General features: G+C 39.4%; 1 protein-coding gene across 1 annotated transcript in view; it reads left to right on the top strand.

Moving 5' to 3' along the window:
• Positions 1-264: 264 nt before the first annotated feature.
• LOC101355928 (ran-binding protein 17) overlaps positions 265-22,766 on the top strand; it is a 110,298-nt gene continuing 87,796 nt past the window's right edge. Inside the window, exons 1-4 of the mRNA XM_023726509.1 lie at positions 265-378; positions 6,084-6,230; positions 12,367-12,457; positions 16,547-16,713. Coding sequence (XP_023582277.1) covers positions 361-378; positions 6,084-6,230; positions 12,367-12,457; positions 16,547-16,713 — 423 coding nt within the window. The 5' untranslated portion in view covers positions 265-360. The remainder of the gene's footprint in view (positions 379-6,083; positions 6,231-12,366; positions 12,458-16,546; positions 16,714-22,766) is intronic.

Raw genomic sequence — 22,766 nt, 5'->3', positions numbered from 1 at the left:
TTAGAAGTCAAGTGTGTGGGAGATTTACTAGTCAAGGGTCATAGCTGACTGTTAAGTTGTGGTGGTTGAGTCTAAGGACAGGGGTCAGAGGTCACGGCCCACCAAAGTAGCGGTTGAAACTTTACTGCGGAGAGCGGTTGAGACTCCTGCGCCCCCAGAGAACCCGCCCCTCTCGACCCGCCCCGCGCGCACCACATCCGTCGCTCCGCCCGGCGCTTGGAACGCGAAAGGCGCGCGCTGCTGAGGCGCAGATCAAGCGGCGCAGGGACCCCGCGGGCGGCTCGGGTTTTGGCGGCGCCTGCCTCCACTCCCTCCCCTCCAGCTCTCGGGGCTGACCGGCTGGCGCCGCCTCCCGGGAAGATGGCGCTGCACTTCCAGGTTAGTGCGCCGTGCGCCCCGGACCCCCGCTCCGCCGCCTTGGAAACCCAGCAGGACGCTGGGGCCTGGGGCCTGTGGGCCGAGGATGGTGGAGGAGGCCTCAAGGCCGCGGGGCGGCGCCCCAGAACCGCAGCCCCTGCCCCGGGCCGCGGGGCTGGACGAGCCGTGGGGTGGCGGGTCGATGGGGCAGGGGGCCGGGCTTGGAGCTCGCTCCTCCCGGGAGGGGTGGATGCTGAGGACCGGCCGGGCGGGAGTCCGCCTTCCCCGGCGCCGCGGAACGGGCGGGAACAGCGCCTTTGGCGGCCCCCGGGCAGGTGGTAGCCCGAATCGGCCGGCTTTTGCGCCCCTCTGGTGGGCGCGGGCGCCGTGAACCATCCTTCCCGCCCCGTCGCCGGCCGCAGGTCTGTCGTCAGCTTCCACACAGTCGAAATGGAGCTCGAGAGGGGCCTGGGGTCCGCTAAGAGGGCGGCGGCGGCGGCGGCAGTTGGACTTTAATTGGCTAGAGGCAGGGGCTGTTTCTGTCGGGAGTTGCGAAGGTGGACGCCGCAGCCGCCTCATTGGAGGAGGAAGCGGAGGCAGGGCGCGCGCTGGAGGATCGCAGACCTAAGAATGGTCCTTGGGCTTGAGGAGAAAGGCCAGAGTATCACAGGGCTGCGCGCTGGGATATTGGTTCAGTTGTTCATTCAACAAACATCTTTTGAGCCCCCAGTGTGTGTCAAGCACTGTGCAAAGTTCTAGGGGTAAAGGATTACGTCTTAGTATCCTTGCCCTCATAGAACTCAAAGATGATTACAATGCATGTGAAAAATGTTATGAAATAATTAAGCACAGGATACCATGGGAGCACAGAAAGGGGGCAGTCAGTCGTGTGTGTGTGTGTGTGTGTGTGTGTGTGTTTATGTGTGTGTGTGTTGGAAAGGAGTGAGGCAGAGCTGCTATGCTGCCCAGACAAGGGATGCTTTGAGGAGCTTCCATTCGTCCACTTAATATTTGTTGAGTACCTACTATGCTAAGCGCTGAAGATACAGCTTTAAGCGAAACATCACCGTCTCTACACAGGGAACTTGCGGTCTCGGGGGTCTTGAAAGTATTGTGGGAGTTGAACAGGTAAAGAGGAAGGGAAGGGTATAAAGGCAGGAGGACATTGTAAGCCAAGGCAAAGAATTGTGGCACATTGAGGAAGCTTTCTTTGGTTGGAGCATCCAAACCAAACCAAACCCACTGCTGTGGAGTCGATTCCAACTCATAGCAATCCTATAGGACAGAGTAGAGCTAGAACTACACCATCGGGTCTCCAAGGAGCGCCTGGTGGATTCGAACTGTCGACCTTTTGGTTAGCAGTTGTAGGTCTTAACCACGTGTAGGTTATATAAAAGGGAAGGAGCAGGACATGTCTTTGGAGAGGTAGGCAACTTTATAACGTGGTGACAGTGTATTTAAGTGTCACAGTCCCCTCATAGACTTGTTTGGATCCCCTGTGGTCACACAGACTCATTACTTCCTTATTTATTGATTCTTTCAAAGGGTCTTTTCTTTCCAACCAGTCACTTTCCTGTTAGGTAATTGACAGCTCCAGGATGTTATAAGCCAGGAAATAGCAAGCCCCACACATTACCTTTTGACTCCTTGATATTTCTGAGGGTCCCCAGGTCAAAATAATGTATTTATTACCTCTTTGGTAAATATGCCCTCTGGGAAATTTTCACAGGAAGAATCTCACAGGGAAGACTTAGGGATTGTAAATAATATAATCAGATGTTCATAGTTCAGGTGTAAATCTTGAGAGTAAATTACAAAGTGTTATGGAACTTTGGAACTTTTTCAGACTTGGAAAGATGATGTCTGCATAATAAATCACCCAGTCCTGGAGGACTTCTTCATACTTAGGTGCAGTATGGGAAAAATTAGCAGCTGATGTGAAAACTACCGTTCCATGTTGGTTTCCCAGAAATGTACTTCATAGCACCTGTGACTGATATAAATCAGCCTAAAAGTGTTGGGCAAATAAAGGATCAAATAGTTCGGGGGGCTAGAAAAAAACTTTGAAATCTCTCAGTTTGAATTCTTTTAAGCATAGGGGATCATATTGTTATCCACTTAACTCAAGGAGCATTTGTTCGTAGTGATAACCAGTACCTAGCATTTTGAGTTTTCACATACTCATTGTAGATTTTGAACCACACAACTAACTTGAAAGGTGTGCAGATATATATTTTATTCCTGAAGACGCTGAAGCTCAGCACAGTTGGGGCTTGTCCAAGTTTACAGAATTAGAGTAGGCCCAAGAACTCTTAAGTTTCATGTTCTTTTCACTACCCATATCTAAATGTCACCTACTCAACAGGATAGGTAGTCAAAAAGTATGCCACTGAATGATTAGTGAAGCTGATTTGTGTGGGACACAGGTCACTGCTTCATAGTCTTTTTCACATCATGCTATACATAAAAATTTTTAGTTGTGTGGCTCATGGAGGTAAGCTGGTCACAGCCAACAGCCATCAGTGTGGCTGCCAGGAGGGCAAGGGGGTCAGTATTCCAGGTATACGTATAACCCATTCAAGGCACATGCATTCTAGTTAGGAAGATGTGACTTAGGGGGTACCCTGTCTCTAAGGAAGTAGTGGATCTGGATTATATGAGGGAGGTCACAGTTAGAAAATACAGTTCTATTGCTCTACTGTCTTTCAAAATCCTGTAGAGGTGTTAAATCTGAGTCTTCATAGAAAAAGAATTGGTAGAACATTATGACAAATAAGGAATGTACCCAGAGTTAGCCAAACTGCAAGGCCTAGAACCTAGCTAAGTGGGGAAGATGGGGAGCAGACAGACACTTGAAGTAGAGCTCTATAGGAAATATGTTAATTCAGTTCTGACTTCTTTATTTTTTTAAGCAACTTTTCAGATTTCCAAGAGGGAGAAATTTTTAGATATAAAAAGGTAAACAGACAGTGTCCAAAGTATGGACTAGGACATCATCTGCAGGTAGATGATGACTGAAGTAATGGGTGACAGGATCGCATGGTGGTGAGAAGAGAACATGTGCTTGGGGTCTGTAGACTTATATTTGTCTAGAAATTGACCATTTACTGTATATTTGATCTTGAGCAACTTATATATGTTTAATCTCTGGGCCGCAGTTTTTTGTTTGTAAAAAATGGGCATGCTGAAAATAAGTACTTTGTAGAAGTCTACTTTTAAGGATTGGTTTTGGGGGAAGGAAAAAAAAGGAAATACTTTGTAAACTGTCAAGCGCAAAGACAAGTATTATTCTATTCGTTGTAGAAGTAAGAGTTCCAAGATGCCCAGGAATAAATAAGCCTTTCAGGGATGCTTAGGAAAAGGGAGTGAGGGAAAGAAGAAATGAAGTTCTTGTTTGGTTGCTGTCCAGTTAATTCAGACTCATGGTGACCCCATGTGTGTAGAGTAGAATTGCTCCATAGGATTTTCAAGGCTGTGACCTTTCAGAAGCAGATTGCCAGGCTTGTCTTCCGAGGAGCCTTTGGGTGGGTTTGAACCTCGAATCTTTCGGCAAGTAGCCTAGTGCTTAACTGTTTGTGGGTGGGAAATGAATAGCTTTGAGATGCAGGCAGTGTCTATTAATGGTAATCAAGAAGCTTAATTCCAGAAGGCAGGAAAGATGTAAGGAAGTAGTTGAAAAGAGCTTTAAGTTCAGTTGAGGTGGGATTTTTGTAGTAGTTTTTTTATTATTAGAGAACATTTTTTTCTTGATACAAAAGTCTTTATTATTATTATTTTTAACTTTATTGAGGTATAATTGACATACAATATAGACTGCACAGACTCTGTTTCCAAATAAGGTCACATGCACAGTTACCGGGGACTTGGACGTATCTTTTGGGGGAACACAATTAAACTGACTATTATTATTAGATAACATTAATAATAAACAACTAGCCTTTATAGTATATAGTATATGCCAGGAGTTATGTGGCACTCAATCTTCCAGACAATCTTACGAGGTAGGCACTAGTATTAGTGTCACTTTTTGCTGTCTCGTGTTTTGTTAAACAATTAGGTCTTGTCACTCTTTCTAGCCCAGTTCTGTTTGCAGTCGAAGTCTACTTCTTCAAGGAATCTTAGATCTAGACAAATAGACGGCAGCAGAATCAGTTTGTCATGAAATTATTGTGCGTTTTACCAGTTCTAAAATTCAATCATTCAGATATATTAGATGAAGGAAAAGACTTCAGGGTTGATCATGAGAGGGAAAAGGTAATCCTTTTTGTTTTTGTATTTCTTACCCTTGGAGAAAATATGAGAATTCATATGTATTCCCAAACTATGAATTTTCTGTGCATTTTAATACCATGTACTGTATGTAGTAGTGCTCTGAAAGTTTATAGAACCTATCTAGGTGGGGAAAACATTTAAAATGTGGTTCACTTGAGGTCATCTGTCTTAATTTATCCACTTGTAACCTTTCTTTGGGACATCTATTTTCACTCTAGAAGAAAATCCCAAGTCTGGAATGCTGGACGCTAACCTGTAGAGGGAAGTGGAAAATGCCAGAAAGGAGCCAAGAAAGAGAAGTGAAAAGAGTAAAGGGAGCTAGAGGAGGTCTCATTTCATTGTTACCTGTGTATTCCTGTTAGAATAAGGAATATGCATTTGAAGGACTGTTTCGACTAGAGCAGCTATAAGGCTACCACATAAATACTCCTACCATAAGAGGACAAAAAATAGAATTTCCTTAGAAATTTCCGTTACCTTCATATGCCTACCTGACATTGAAATCTGTGCCAATTTTTTGTCCTCCAATGAATAATTCTCTAGTTCAAGTTCTAAAGAAAGTGAAGTGTTTGTTTTAGTAAGATGCCTTTAGCAAGACTTCTTTTAAGCAGAGAGGAATGTTGAACTCATTTTTTATTCTTTCAGATTGTATCCATGTGTCCTGTATCTTCAGATGAGATTATATTTATAAACTGAAATGTTCTTTGTGTTTATAAAATAGGGACCTGCAATATGATAGCTAGTAATTACATTGCTCTAAGTACCATGGGGTGAAGTCACAGTTCCTGAAAATCATGACATAGTTGGCGTACAGCACTGTAAGTTGTTAGTTCAGAAGCCCCAAATCAGCATGTATTTATACTTACCATCATTTCTTTTTTATAGATGGAGCAGTTAAAGCTCTTACAATTTGCGAAAGAATATAAATGTGGCAGACTAACTGCAAAGCGTGATCACTTCTGCACCCATCTCTCTAGCCTCATCTGGCATCTCCTCCTTGCTGTCTGTTTACTAGTCACACTGACCTTTAATGCCTTGAAATGATTACAGACCTTTCCACTGCAGCACCATGGTGAATGCTGTTTCTTTGCCTGGAAGCCCTTCTAGTCTTTTTTCATCTGGCTCACCCTATCAGGTCTCAGCATAAATGTTACTTCTTCAGGCAAGCCTTTCCTAGCTCCTTGGATTATGCATGTCCTCTCCTTTTCTGTATTCTTAACTTTTCTATCATAGAATTATCAATTTTATAAAGAAATAATTTTGGAGGTAGGAGATGTGTCTGTTTTGTTAACACTGTATTCCCTACTTAGAAGTGGTAGCTCAGTAAGCATGTATTGAATTATTGAGTAAAATCATGATATTTGTATCACTTGTTTCCTGTGGTTAGTATGCTTACCTTATTTTTTTTCATGCAAGTAAAATGTTAATTTTTTTTTTTTTTTTTGCCTCTCAAGAGTTTGGCTGAATTGGAAGCATTATGTACTCACTTATATGTAGGAACTGATCTTACACAAAGAATAGAGGCTGAGAAAGCACTCCTGGAACTTATTGACAGCCCAGAATGTCTCAGCAAGTGTCAACTTTTATTAGAACAAGGAACAGTAAGTATTTCATAACAGTGATTAACCATGAAAGATCAGTAGATATATGTCAGTGTTAATGAAGTGGTATGTGCTAGTGTTGATAACTGATAGATATTGCCATATGTCTTTTTACTGTAGTTTATTTCACTGTCAAAGAGATTAATCAGGGAAAGAAATGAAAAGCCTGGACAGCCTAGGAGGTAGAAATAGGAATGAACTGAAATAGTTTCTTGGTTCTAGCTGGTTCCTTTTTATATTTCGTATGAGTAGGCAAGCATTACATTTTTAGAAAGTTGACTAACAGCTGTTTTTTTAAATCTAAGTAGGGGAGGCAGGTTCTAATTAACTCTGAAACATGAATGATTCGGAGGAGTGCTGACTACTTCTTGCCTGCCTCCCTTCTAGAGGTTCATAGCCATTCATTCAGGAATCATTTAGCAAATCCTTAAATGTAAAACCAGGCACTGCACTGGCTACTTGGTTTATGTACATGCTTTAAAGTAGCTCAAGGGTTAGTTGCGGAGGTAGAGATGTATAAATAAAGAGCTATAAAATGATATGATAAACACTACAATAAGATACTACATGGTCTAGAGCAGAGGTCAGCAAAGTTTATCTGTAAAGGGCCAGATAGTAAATATTTTAGGCTTTGTGGGCCAGGAGGCAAAATTTAGGATATTTTGTAGTTACTTCTATAACAAGTGAGAAGACAAATTTCCACAAAGTTTTATTGATGAAATTCAAAATATAATAATAGTTGAGTACTTTAAAAAAAAAAAAATACAGGGCTACTAATGAGAAGATGGAATTATTTGTTTAGGGATTAATATTTTGCTTAATTGGGGTTCGCAGTTTCCCTGTCATCAGCATTGATTACAAATGCTTGTATGGTAATGCTCATCTGTAATGAGATTTTACTGATTTCATCTTTAAAAATATCTTTTCTCACAGATTGGTACTGCCAAGTACTTGTATCAGTCCATGAGCAAATGATTAAAAAAAAAATTATGTTTGTTGTTGATGAGAATATACACAGCAGAACATACACCAATTCAGCAATTTCTGCACGTACAATTTATTATTATTTTTTCTTTTATTGTTTTGTGACATTAGTTGCAATCCCCACAATGTGACAGCACACTCCCCCTTTCCACCGTGGGTTCCGTGTCCATTAGGCCAGTTCCCGTCCCTTCCTGCCCTCTCGTCCTGCTTTTGGACAGGAGCTACCCATTTGGTCTCGTATATCTGATTGAACTAAGAAGCACAGTCCTCATGTATATTATTTTTTGTTTTATAGTCCTTTCTAATCTTTGTCTGAAGAGTGGGCTTTGGGAATGGTTTCAGTTCTGGTTTAACAGTGCATCTGGAGGCCATAGTTTCGGGGGTTCCTTCAGTCTCTGTCAGACCATTAAGTCTGGTGTTTTTACGTCAATTTGAGTTGTGTTCTACATTTTTCTCCTGCTCTGTCCTGGACTCTTTGTTGTGTTCCCTGTCAGGGCAGTCATTGGTGGTAGCCAGGCACCATCTAGTTCTTCTGGTGTCAGGCTGGTGGAGTCTCTGGTTCATTTGTCCCTTTAGTTCTTTGGGCTAGTATTTTCCTTGTGTCTTTGGTTTTACAGTTTAGTGACACTGACTACATTCTTCGAGTTGTGCAACCATCCTCACCCTCCTTTTCCAAATGGTTCCTCCTCCATTAACATAAACTCACTGCCAGCTAAGTTTTCTATCTAATCTTTGGAGTTGGTGTTGTCAATTTGATCCCGTATACATAGATCTTAAAAGAGCATAATACTCAAGGCAGACATTCTTTACTAGTTAAACTAAACTATTATTTGGTTTTAAGAAGACTTCAGGGGATATTTTTGGTTTAAGGTTTAAAGATTATCTCAGGGCAATAATAATAAATAATTTTTAGGGGTTCATTCAGGCTCCATGGCTCCAGAAAGTCTGGATCCCATGAGAATGTGAAATTCCATTCTGCATTTTCCCCCTTTTGATTAGGATTCTTCTATAGAATCTTTGATCAGAATATTCAGTAATAGTAGCTGGACACTATCCAGTTCTTCTGGTCTCATGGCAAAGGGGGCAGTTGTTTATGGAGACAGTTAGCTACATTTTCCATTTTCTTCCATGAGCATATGATTTTAGTTGACAATATTCATCACTTTGAAGGCATTTATAGAATTCTATTAAATCTTTTCTTGATATTTGCCCTTTAGCATGTCATCACATTGCAGAGAAATCACTTCCAATTGAAGGTTAGGTGGAAGCTTCTCAGTTGTGCAGTTAAATGGATTTTGAAATATGGAAATTTACTTTGTACTTGCATCAAGATCTAAAAAACACTGCTGTAGCTGTAATTTGAACTCAGAAAATGTATTTGCTACAAATTTGCATGGAAATGAAGATCTTACTACTTGTTCTAACTCCTGACAGCATGGGAAGTGTATAAAGTAGCTTGACATTACATGTAATTCAAACACAGTTGTCATCGAAATGACTTTATGCAGTATAATCACTCAGCACTGTTTGCCTTTTAGGATATTTTGTAATTTTAGGTTGAATTCATTAAGAAACATTTTCAAGTGTTCAGCAAAAGCTTATTTCCAAAACCATTTAGTGTTCAGCAGCAGTGTTTGAGGGTAGTTCTTCCCTTCAGGAAAATTTCAGTCCTGAGCTCAAAAAATTGCAATAAAACTTTACCACAGCTTAGCTATTGAATATTGTGTGGTAGGGAAAGTCAGGATATTCAGCTTCTATCTCTGAAGAAATTCGCAGAGCTGAAGATAAAGTTAAGTCTACCAAAGCAAATGCAATCTGCTGTTAACACTACTGATTAACGTATGATAGATGCAAGTATTTTCTACAGAGCACCTGCTGATGAGTGATTCAGTGAATACTATAGGCTTTAAACATCTTCCATTTTCACAAGCTCTGCAAATTTGTCCAACTAATCCCTCTTCTGCTCCACATATTTTTACCACCATCAGTCATAATACATCTTAGCAGATTTTACTTCAGGTTGTACCGAATTAGTGTTTTCCTAACTTCTTTGAAAATATTCTAGCCTGTGGTTCCACACAGACTATTCATTGAGGCTAATTCTTCAGTCACTTCAAACTCAGCATTGACTTCTGAAATAAATAGACAGTATGTCTCAGTAACAGCAACCGTATTAGTAACAGCTGTCCGCTCATCAGGAACCTCTCCAAATCATTTGTATTGTTTTTAAATTGACTTTTGAGGTTGTTCCAGTGTCCTCAACTCTTTGAGCTTTTGTCCTCACTGAAAGACTAGTCGTCTTAAGTTTGTTTTCTCTACATACATAACTTCTGTTGCTGCAATGAAATGATAGTGATTTAATTAATTCACCATTAGTAAATGGCTCTTCTTGCTTGGCTAACAAATGTTCTGTTAATTTTCAGTTGGAAATTCAACAGGCCTCACTTTCATATTTTATTTTTGCGAAGAACTTCCTCTGTGATGAGGTATTTTGTTGTGAATTTTTTACTTTTTCTGACTTGCTTTCTTGTGAGATGGGACTATTAAAAGTGCTTAGTGTGATATTGTCAACCTATATTATATTCTTTTAGGACAGTTATAGTGTCACTGCAGAGCCCTGGTGTCACAGTTGTTAAGCACTTGACTGCTAATCAAAGGTCGGCAGTTTGAATCCACCAGCCACTCTTTGGAAACCCTTTGGGGCAGTTCTACCCTGTCCTGTAGGGTGGCTGAGAGTCGGACGCTACTTAATGGCAATGAGTTTGGTTTTATAGTGTCATTGCATAAAAAGCACAATGCTTTGCCTTGTAATACAATAACAAAATAATTCATACTCATTCATGTTCCTTAATAGTTAGACATTTGAAGTCCACCTTTATCTTTTCTTGTTTTGACATGATAGATATGCACTGGTAATAATAAAACGTACATGCCATGTCATGGTGATACCCATGCCACTCTAGATACTGGCAAGTTATAACTACATCACTGCAGTTTATTGTGAGCTCAGCAGCAATAGGAGAGCCCCACTTATGGTCTCTGTCTCAGCTATTCAACTCTGCCTTCATAGCGCAAAAGTAGGCCTAGACAATATATAAATGAATGAACGTGGTTGTGTTTTAATAAAATTTATTTATAGATACTGAAATTTGGATTTCATATAATTTTCACATCACAAAATATTATTCTTTTGATCGTCTTATCAGCTGTTTAAGATTGTGAAAACCATTCTTAGCTCATGGACTGTACAAAAACCGGCAGTGGCCTGCATTTGGTACATGGGCTGTAGTTGGCCTACCTCTTGTCTAGAGAAAAAAAGAGGGACTGTCTTTGCAAGAAATTTCTGGGGGTAGAGTGAATAGTTGAAGTGAATTTTGAAGAATGAGCACGTGCTTACAGAGTTTGAGTAAATCACTGTTAAGACATTTGACTGTGTGGATCATAACAAATAATGGATAGCATTGAGCAAAATGGGAATTCCAGAACCCTTAATGGTGCTCGTGCAGAACCTGTACATAGACCAAGAGGCAGTCATTCAAAGAGAACAAGGGGATACTGTGTTGTTTAAAATCAGGAAAAGTGTGCATCAGGGTTGTATCCTTTCACCATACCTATGCAATCTGTATGCTGAACAAATAATCCAAGAAGCTGGACTATATGAAGAAGAATGCGACATGAGGATTGAAGGAAGACTCATTAACAACCTACTATATGCAGATGACACAGCCATGCTTATTGAAAGCGAAGAGGACTTGAAGCACTTACTGATGAAGATCAAACACTATACTCTTCAGTATGAATTATACCTCCACATAAAGAAAACAAAAGTCCTCACAATTGGCCAGTATAAACAGAGAAGAGATTGAAGTTGCTGAGGATTTCATTTTACTTGGATCCACAAGCAGCATGCATGGAAGCAGTAATCAGGAAATCAAATGACATATTGCATTGGACAAATCTGCTCCAAAAGACCTCTTTACAGTGTTAAAAAGCAAAGATGTCGCTTTGAGGACTAAGATGTGCCCAACTCAAGCCATGATATTTTCAGTTTCCTCATTTGCATGCAAAAGCTGGACAGTGAATAAGGAAGACCAAAGAAGAATTGAAGCATTTGAATTACGGTGTTGGTGAAGAAGATTGAATGTACCATGGACTGCCAAAAGAACAGACACATCTTTCTTGGAAGAAGTACAGCCAGAATACTCCTTTGAAGCGACGGTGGTGAGACTTTGTCTCACATACTTTGGACATGTTATCCGGGGGACCAAACCCTGAAGAAGGACATATGCTTGGTAAAGTAGAGGGTCAGTAAAAAACAGGAAGACCCTCAACAAGGTAGACTGATAGAGTGACTGCAACAATGAGCTCTAACATAGCAGCGATTGTGAGGATGACGTAGGATCGGGCAGTGTTTTGTTCTGTTGTACGTAGGATCTATGTGAGTCAGAACCGACTCGATAGCACCTAACAAAAACAACATTAAGACAGTTAAGGATCCCTGGTGGGGTAATAGTTTAGTGCTAGGCTGCTAACCGAAAAGGCCAGCAGTTCGACCCCGCCAGTTGCTCCGCTGAAGAAAAGGCCTGGTGATCTGCTCTCTGTAACGATTCCAGCCTAGGAAACCCTATGGGGCAGTTCTACTCTGTCCTATAGGGTGGCTATGAGTTGGAATCGACTCCACAACAGACAACATTAAGACAATTGATGGCTAGAGAGAATATAGTCAGACATGGTTCTGAAGGAGCGGGGAGGTGAGAGTGGGGAAGGCATTAAAAGCAAGTAAAAGAAAGCTGTTATAGATAGACCATTGTGAAGAGTGGAACCAGGTGAATTTGAGGAGATAATCAGAGGCCTGATCGTGTAGACCATAGTAAAGAGTATTTTATTTGAACTTGCCTGTAGTCGTTTATTTCTACGATTGCTTCCTGTTATTTGAGGATGCTACCTGCACTTCCCTCAGCTACTGATCCATTACGAGGGATTGTATGTTGTATGTATATGTGTGTGTGTGTGCATTATACAAATGTAATCAGCCACTTTGGAAAACCTGAAAAATTCTCATCCTTGCTTAGGAAAAGTTTCTGTCATAGTGTTTTGATTGATCTAATTTCATTTGTGATAATAATAAATAAAAATTTATTGTTCTTTACAGACATCCTATGCCCAGCTCCTTGCAGCAACATGTCTTTCAAAACTTGTTAGCCAAGTCAGACCCTTACCTATTGAACAGAGGATAGATATCAGTAAGTGGTTTATTATGCCTTTATGAAATTGTAGTTTATAAATAAACTTTTCTTTCTAAATATGCTAAACTGTTACTATGCATGTGAATTGTTTAATTCTGCCATTTTTTTTAGGATGAGTAGTCAAAGTCTTCTTTTTGCATCCAGTGACGAACAGTGGTTTGTGTTATACAAAGCTACATGTAATCAAAAAGGCATTTTAGTTTCATAATAAATAATAACTAGCATTTTACAGTGTTTACTATTTGCTAGATTTGTACTATCTCATTTTATCCACCAAACAAACTTAGGAGATGGGCACTATTGTTATTCTTGGGCAAACAAGGAAATTGGGTTTGGATAGACTCTAACTTGATCAAGGTCACACAGCTAGGAAATCGTAGAGTTGTGATTTAAACCTAAGCTATCTTTGTATAGTACATACTCTTTGCCATTGTCTTAGCTAAATATGCAACTGAATGTCAGGGAAGAAGTCAGCTTCTTAGTATTTCTCAGGATGCTGTACCAGAATTGTTTGGGATGTGTGTATATAGGAGTTTGCTTTTCATATAGACAAAGTTCTAATAATCAAGCTGAGATTTTTTTTGTCATCTGTGTTGGTTTAAGAAATAAATACTTAGACTGTTGACTCATTTCTGCTCTCTAGCCTCAAGGTTAACACGATTTATATTTGTGTATCAGAAAAATTAAAACGTTTTATGTATTAAGGACCTTTAAGGTCAGTTTGTGAATGGCCAGAGTCGCACAGTGATGTGTCTTATTTGCTTCATATATTTGACTGATAACTTCTCTAACTACACAGTGTTTTCGGCGTTTACAGAAAGATTTATCCATGCACTCGTGGACTTCTGTGTTTACAAAAGCAAAACAGAAATTTACATTTTTTAAAATAAGATTTAAACATTATAAATCTAAGTCATAAAATATTGTGGTTTTGCTTTTTATTTGACTTATTTTTAAAAGGGGCATTAAAAAATAAAGTAATACTCATTAAAGGAAATTTGTGAAGAAAGAGGAAAGTAAAAACCTACAACATAGATAATACTAACCTAAAACAATTTTTGCATTTGAATGTTGGAAACTAGTATCTGGTTTCCCAAACGAAGGGCCAGACAAAGGACCTTAAACTAATGTGCCTATTTGATACTTTCTTTCTGTATATGATGCAAATCTCTGATTTCTGAATAAGACACTGAGTTAGTGTGCTGAAATAACAGCAAAATATCGCAAAAAATTTCAAACAAAAAAGGATGGGTTTCTTTTATGAGTTTCTTTGGTTTAACTTACCACTCTTGATTTCTGTAAGTAGCTTAGAGTATTTGTCATGACGTGATATGTCTAACTGACATGTGTGAGTAGAATAATTGATATGCCAGTTAAAATGGAAAATACCTCAGCAGTCAACATTTTATCACATCAGCTCCTCAGTCCTTCGTGATATGATTCCATGCTACATATCTCATTATGTCCCAGCATAAACTCTGTTGCCAGTTTCTGTATCAACTGTACTATTTTCTGCATTTACTTGTCTAGCTTAATAGGTTCCTGTTGCTCATCAGTTAAGTACCATTTTCTCAGCTTAATATTGTAGTTCCTTTATGAACTTGTGATTGAAGGACCAACCTTACTTAATTAGCCTTATATCTTTGTTGGTACTAGCCTATTAGTTGTTCCAGAAGGTCCACCCCTCATGACACCTTATTTCTGCCTCTGTGCCTTTTCTCATGCTATCTCTGTAAACTGGAATGCTGTCCTTTTCGTCTTCTGTTCAAAGGAAAGTATAAGTTTAGTTACCTATGTAAATTAATCGGCCCTCCCTCCCTTCCTTCTTTCTTACCTTACAAACAGCTTTATTGAGGTATAATTTACATACTATTAAGTTCACTTGCTTTAAATGTACAATTAATGATTTTTAGTAAATTTACAGAGTTGTATAAACATCACCACAGTCCAGTAGTAGAAGGTTTTTATCACTCCAAAAAGATTCCTCGTGCTCATTTACAGTCAGTCCTGTTCCCAACCCCGTCAGTGTGCTTTCAGTCTCTATAGAGTCACCTTTTGTGGCTGTTTCATATAAATGAAATCATACAATATGTAGTCTTTTGCATCTGACTTCTTTCACTTAGCAAAATGTTTTTGAGGTTCATCTATGCTATAGCATGTATGAGTATTTTGTTACTTTTTATTGTTGAATAGTAGTCCATTGTATGGACATATGACATTTTATTTATCTCTTCACTAGTTGATGGACCTTTGGGTTGTTTCTACTTGTTGGTAACTATGAATAATGCTAATTTGAACATTCACATGCAAGTCTTTGTGTGGATGTATGTTTTCATTTCTCTTGAGTAGATAGATACCTAGGAGTACAGTTGCTGGGTTGTGAGGTAAATTTATGCTTACCTTTTAAGGAACTGCTAAACTGTTTTCCAAAGTAGCTGTACCGTTTTGTAGTCTCACTAGCCAGAGATGAAGGTTCCAGTTTCTCCATATCTTCACCTCATAAATCCTTTCTTTAGCATCTTATGGTAGTTTCTTTTTATTCCATGTATTCATAATTCATATACTAGCTCTCTAGGCATAAATTATAGCTCATATTTGTAAGTGTTCTTGGATTTTGGAATTGTTTCCATCTAAGCATTTTAGTTACATATTGAGGTATTTACTTTCTCTTTACTCTTTTCCAAATGGCATGCTAACTTTGGGGTCAGAGTAGAAATTGAATCTTTCCCCTTTATGTTATATCCTTTTTGTATGTTTTCTGATAAGACTTTGTGGCATATTTGTTAGCTGACTTCAATTACTTAGTCCACTAGAAGCTCATAGCTGAATTTGCTACTCACCTTTAATAATTTTGGTATATTAACTTTATTCCAAACTTGAATTTACTTTTCTTACTTTCTTCAAGTTCTGTACTTACTTTATTATATTGTACTATTTGTATTTCTATATGCACTTTAAACAGAGCAGTTAGTTTTGCTATAACATGACATATGTGTTCCTGAAAGTAACTGTGCTGTGTCATGTCATGCAGTAAAAGCCATAGGGCTTAAGAGAAAAATGGGGTTTTGGAAACTACATTAAAAAACTTTGTCAATGACACATTAAAAAAGAGACAGGAATCTAATAATAAAGTGGCAGCACAGTTTTATACATGTTAAATGGTTAAGAAATTCATAAGTACTATAATAAATATGGCACTTTATCTTGATAAAGACCCGAAGTTTGTGAAAGTAGGCTTCAGAAGAATCACAGCTCATGAGTTATTATGAAGTGATAGAAGGAAGATTATTGAAATGAGATGGGAAATTGTAACACCAAATGAGGGTGAAAGTGGCTCATAATACACAGGGTGAACTGATGTAGCTGATGCATGTTAGAAGTTGTGCATTTTGTGTATTCTTACATGGCTTGGCCTGGTTGCAGTTTCCTGCATTCACCTAGCTTTTTTTCTGTGGATGAAATCACATATAAACAAAAGTGACATTCTTGTTGTGTTCAAATTATAGTCAGTCCTCGGGTTACGAATATCCATCTTACACACAACCCATAATTACGTACTATCCTCCATAAAGCCTATTATTTTAAAAATTCAAGGTACATACAATGGATTGTAATAACAAATGGGTGCTACTTTGTGGTGCGCATCAAAATATTATCATTATTATTACTATGTTATGTTAAAGATGTTTTAGTGTATCTGGAAGTGTTTCTTTAATGTTTCTTATGCATAGAAAGGTACACTGCATACTGTATACTAAGACAAACATTTGACTAACTGACGTTAGATACAAACCGTACGTAACTGTTCCAACTTACGTACAAATTCGATTTAAACACAGACTTAGGAGCAGAACTCATTCGTAATCCAGGAACTGCCTGTATTTCCTAACATATTGATTGCATTGAAACAAATCTGTGTTTTCAAAACAAGCCTTATAACAGAACTGACTACATAGATAAGTACATATCTTAGGGAAAGGGATTAACTTTTTGTCAAAGAGCGTGTTATTGACTTGTCTTTTTCTTCACGTGATTTACGTTATGTTACTGAAAGGTCCGAATGATCACAGAATATTTTCTTTATAGGAAACTACATTCTGAATTATGTGGCATCACAGCCCAAGCTGGCTCCCTTTGTCATCCAAGCTCTTGTTCAAGTCATTGCTAAAATAACTAAGTTGGGTTGGTTTGAGGTTCAGAAAGACCAGTTTGTCTTCAGAGAAATTATCACTGATGTGAAAAAGTTTCTACAGGTAAGAAGGTGTTATTACATTATTGGGACATCACTAGTTGTTTTTTAGTTTAGAATACTCTTCTTGTAAAGTTCTATGATTTGATGTGTGGCTGCTAGTACTGTATTAGTTATGATTTATTATTCATTCTCAGGTCCTTTATCTTTTATTGTAAGTAATAAGGATTATGCTGTTATAGAGTTATATAACTTCCAAACCAGAAGAATGCAAATTGTAATGTTTTCTAATTTCAAAAATAAATGCTCTTCCATTTGTGATACATGTCTGTTTGTGTACAACATATATACAAAATATGTATAATGCTTTTCATATATTATCTAATTTAATGCTTATTACAGTCCTGTGAAATGGATTTCATTTTGTCAATAAGAAAACAGGCTTAGAAAGGTCAAGTAACCCCCATAAAGTAACAGTGACCTAGTAGAACATAGAGCTAGCACTTCAGCAAGTCTTCTACCTTAAGATAGACATATTTGAAATTTTTATACTATACCACATTGACTGTATCAATTTCCTAAGAATGTTTTCAGCCTAACTGATTTAAGTAAAGTTATATGCACTTTTTTTTTAATTGTGCTTTAAGTGAAAGTTTACAGCTCAAGTTAGTTTCTCATACAGAAGGTTATACACACATTGTTATGTGACTCTAGTTGCTCTCCCTGTAATGTGACAGCACACTCCTCCTTTCCACCCCTGATTTCCTGTGTCCATTCACCCAGCTCCTGTCCCTTTCTGCCATCTCATCTCGCCTCCGGACTGGAGCTGCCTGTTTAGTCTCATGTATCTACTTGAGCTAAGAAGCACACTCTTCACGAGTATCATTTTATGTCTTACAGTCCAGTCTAATCGTTGTCTGAAGAGTTGACTTCGGGAATGGTTTTAGTCTTGGGCTAACAGAGAGTCCAGAGGCCATGTCCTCTTGGGTCCTTCCAGTCTTAGTCAGACCATTAAGTCTGGTCTTTTTACTAGAATTTGAGTTCTGCACCCCACTTTTCTCCTGCTTTGTCAGGGACTGTTGGTTGTGTTCCCTGTCAGGGCGGTCATTGGTGGTAGCCGGGAGTTATATGCACTTTTAACATTTAAGTTACACAAATTCAGATATTTGGACACCTGAAAAAAAAAAGGCAAAAGGAAATTAATTTACATTGTGCTAGTAATTCCACTTGCCATTCCACATAGTAATTGTGTGTCCTGGGGTGAGTGTAATTTGGAAAATCTAAATCTGCTGTTGGTTTCTGTATGCTTCCTTCTTAGGATGATAATCATGCCCTGTTTAGTATAATTCAGATATTTAAATATCCTTTTTTTTTTTCTTACAAACACTATTCCTAATTACAAGACACTACCTTAGCTGGTGCTTAGCTGCAGAAGCAGTAATCTGTGACGATTCTAGAGGAAAAACTGGGGATGTTGGATAATTGAGAGATGGTTCAGTATTGGTTTATTGGCAATTAGGGGTATTTTTGACTTTCTGAGATTTTACTTCTTATATAGTAACTTTAAAATTTAACTGCTGTGTAAGATATAACTCCATCATATAGTGTAATACTGGAAACTTCAGAATATGAAATACTGCTTCTCTTTTATTCATGTTGTTAAATCCTGGGTTAACAGATATTCCCAGGAGTAAGTGCATTTCCTAGCCCTGAGGAGATCAATCTACAGTGAGGCAGAGGGATAGTTTATTGTGAGACTGGTGAGCTTCTCACTTTAGAGTTGTGCTTATAATTCTGGCTAGCACAGTAGCATCCTCCTGAAGGCTATAGGGTTGCCATGAGTCAGAGTTGACTAGATGGCAGTGGGTTTTTGGTTTGGTTTCATATTATTTGCTAAGATTCCACCCAATTTGTCAAGAATCGTTAGTGATAGGCAGAGCTAACATGGCACTATAGACAGAAGTACCATGCTGTTCCTCTGCAGCAAAGACCCGAAAAACTAAGTAAAACATTTAAACATCAATCCTGGAACCCTGAGCATCAAGTGAAGGAATAAAGAACTCGATCAAGCACCAAGTGGAATAAGAAACTGACGAGAACAGAGAACGAGAAGAGCTACATAGTAGAGGTCCCCTACCAGCTAACGCAACATGGATTCACCGTCTTGGATTATAGCCACCAAGGAACGCAGACAGGAAGTATGAGAAGGCAACTTCATGGAGCTCCCAACAAGAGACAGAGCACCCGGTAACCAGGGATACACGCTTTCCCAATCCCCACTCTTCTTCCCTGTACGTGGCCTCCACTGCTTTCCGACAGGTCAAGGTCAGTCAGCTAGAGAGAGACCGACTCACTCCTGCCTACATTCGCCATCTTGGACCTCAGCCATTAAGGACTATGGACAGGGAGTACAGGAAGGCAGCTTCATGGAGCTCCCAACAGGAGACAGAACACTCAGTAATCAGGGATGCACACTTTCCTGCCCTCGCCCTCCTTCCTTCTACATGGCCTACACCACTTTCCAATGGGTCACGGTCACTCGGCCAGAGACGCCAGCCAACTGCAGCTTGGGTCTGCCCTGCCCTTACTGGCTGGCCCCTTCAGTGGCATTTTTTTGTTCGTTTGTTGTTTTTTTTTTTTTTGGTTTATTTTCTTTTGTTTGCTATTATAGTTTTGGCTGTTTTTTGTTGCCCTCCTCTCTCTCTTCCATCTTTTTGTTTCTTCCATGCACCTAGCCACGTTTGCTGTCCTCTCCCTTTCCTGATGGGTTGTGATTTTTTTTGCTTTGTTTGCTCTGTTCTTTTTGTTGTTGTTCTGTTTCTTCTGTCCCTTTCCTTTCCTTCCGTTCATTTCTCCTGCCTACCTACCCCTGTGTACCGCCCCTGCCCCTTCTCAAGGAGCTGAACTGCATCACTTGGCTGGAGAGTCACTGTGCACGGCCTCCCTGGATCTGTACCGCTGTCACTGATTGGATCCCTCAGTGCCATTTAATTAATTAATTTTTTGTTTGTTCCTTTTTGTTTTTTTTCTTTTTTTAGTTGTTTCTTCTCTCTCTCTCTCCCTTCTTTCCTTTCCTTTCTCCAACTTACCTAGCCCCGTGCACCCTACCCACCCCTTCTTGGTGGGCTGTGCTGTACTGCTTGGCTAGAGAGCGCCTGGCACATGGCCCCCGCCAGGTCTGCACCACCCCCTCAGGCTGGCTTCCTAAGTGCCATATTTTTTATTTTTCTTTAACTTTCGCCTTCTCCCTTTTTTCTTCTCCCTTCCACCTAGGCCTTGCACTGCCTTTGCCCTTTCCTTATGGGCCATGCCCGACGAAGAGATATCAGCTTGCCTGCACCCCAATTCTGTCCTGCCCCTTCAGGTCGATTCCCCCACCACCATACATATTTTTTATTTACTTGTTTGTTGGCTTCTTCTCTCCCTTCCCCTCTTTCCTTTCCTTTCTCCTACCCACCTAGCCCCGTGCGCCGCCCATACCCCTTCGCAATAGATCAAGCCGCACCACTCGGCTAGTGAGCCACTGGCACGTGGCTTCGCCTGGTCTGCCCTGCCCCCACCTGCCACATCCTTCCGTGCCACCATTTTATTTACTTTTTCCTTCATTTTTTTCTTTTTTTTTTTTGCTTTTTCTGTCTTCCTTCTCTTCTTTCACTCACCCACTGAGCTCCACACATAACATCCTCTCCCTTCCCTCTTGCCTGTCTGCACAGTGCACTGAGCGTCCCTGTGTCACACCGACACGGTCCCCTGGACCCCACCTTTCACTGTCTACTGGCCCACCCCATCAGCCGCAAACTACCTATCCCCTCCCCTCCAACCCCACTTGACCTACCTTGCTGCACCATAGCTGAGTGACCAATCCTGCCCACCTGGACAAGGTGGTGAGAAGTATTGTGCCCACAGGTGAGCAAACAACAAAACACACCCAGCCCGCCTGCCCAGACATCACCAAATAAAACAAAAAAGCAGGATAAAATAAACAAATCTACAGTCACTAAATGAAGAAAGTAATTTCTGAATGTCCTGGAGATAGCAGACAATATCAAAACATATTAAAAAAAAAAAAAAAGACAGGATGGCTCCAGGAAGTGTCCAAAATAAAACACAGATGACCTTCTGGTAGAAGAACAGGCACTGGAGCTACCTAATAGGGAATTCAAAACTAATATTCAGGGTTCTCCAAGAGATGAAGGAAAATGCAGATAAAAATAGGGAAAAAATAGACAAAGTCAAGGAAAACACAAAGCAGTGGAAGAATTCAGGAAAATAATACAGGAACAAAATGTCAAACAACTACAAATCATACAAAAACAGCAGTTAGAAATCCAAAAGATAAACAGTAAGATTTCAGAAATGGACAGTGCAATAGAAGGTTTTAGGAGCAAATTTGAAACAATGGAAGACAGGATCAAAATTGAAGACAAATCCTTGGATACTGGTTTGAGGAAACATAAGAGAAAAGAATGAGGAAAAATCATGAAACCCTGAGGGTGATGTGGGGTACAGTCAAGAGCAAAAACTGGCATTTCATCGGCATTCCAGAAGAGGAGGAGAAAACGGAAAAGACAGGATCATTGAAGATATACTGACTGAAAACTTCCCTGATATCATGAAAGATGAAAAGCCGACAATCCAGGAAGCTCAAAGAACCCCATATAGGATAGACCCCAAAAGAAAATCACTAAGATATCATAATTACACTCACTGAAACCAAAGACAAAGAATCCTGAGAGCCCCTCGAGAAAAATGAAAAGTCACATACAGAGGGGAAACAATAAGACTAAGGTCTGATTACCTGGCAGAAACCATGCAGGCAAGAAGGCAATGGAATAACATATATAAAATCTTGAAAGAAAAAAACTGCCAACCAAGAATATCCTGCAAAGCTCTGACTCAAATGTAATGGTGAAATTTGGACATTTCCAGATAAACAGAAATTAAGGGAATATATAAAAATGAAACCAAATTTATAAGAATTATTAAAGGGCATCCTTTGGTTAGAGAATCAACAACATCAGACAACCTGAGTCTAGGACACAAGATAGCATCAGTGAGATACCAATCTAGGTAATGAACTCTCAAGGATAAAACAGAACAAAGATTTACAACAGAGAACCAGAGGGGTCAGTTCGTAATTGACAACAACATCAGAACAATAAAAAAGAAAAAGAAATGGTGAAGGTATAGAACTTTCAAATGGAGAGGAAGTCAAGGCGATATCAAGTAATAAAAGACTGGTTTAAACTTAGGAAGATAGGGGTAAATTTCAAGGTAACCACAAAGGAAGTTAACAAACCTACTCATCAGAATAAAGAAGAAAAACGTAAAGTCTCAGTAAACACAAAATCTACAAAAAAAAAAAAAAAAGATGAAAAAAATGAACGGATTCAGCACAGAAGAGTGAGAGGAACAGAGAAAATGTCAGCACCACAAGAAAAAGCATTACAAAATGATAGCAGTATACTCCCACCTATCAATCACACTGAATGTGAATGGCTTAAATGCACCCATAAAGAGAGAGTGACAGAAGGGATTTAAAAAAAAAAAAAAAAAAAAACCCATCAATATGCTGTCTATAAGAGACACACATTAGAAACAAAGTTACAAATATATTAAAAATCAAAGGATGGAAAAAAGTATGTCAAACAAACAGCAACCAAAAAAGAGAAGGAGTGGCAATACTAATCTCAGATAAAATAGACTTTAAAACAAAATCCACAGTAAAGACAAGGAAGGACATTATATAATGATTAAAAGGACAGTCCACCAAAAGGACATAACTATAATAAATATCTTTGCACCGAGTGACAGGGCTCCAAAATACATAAAACAAAACTCTTTAACAGTACTGAAAAGAGAAATTGACAGTTCCACAGTAATAGTAGGAGACTTCAACATACCACTCTCGGTAAAGGACAGAACATCTAGGAAGAAACTCAACAAAGATACAGAAGATCTAAAGGCCACAATCAACAAACTTGACCTCATAGACATATATAGAACACTCTACCCAACAACACGAAGTACACATTCTTTTCCAATGCACATGGAACGTTCTCCAGAATAGACCACATCTTAGGCCACAAAGCAACCCTCAACAAAATCCAAAACACT

The sequence above is a fragment of the Trichechus manatus genome, unplaced genomic scaffold (genome assembly GCF_000243295.1).
Source record: "Trichechus manatus latirostris isolate Lorelei unplaced genomic scaffold, TriManLat1.0 scaffold00011, whole genome shotgun sequence".
NCBI classification, from domain to species: Eukaryota; Metazoa; Chordata; class Mammalia; order Sirenia; family Trichechidae; genus Trichechus; species Trichechus manatus.
The sequence above is the reverse complement of the archived record's forward strand: the minus strand, read 5'-3'. Positions and strand labels throughout refer to the sequence as shown.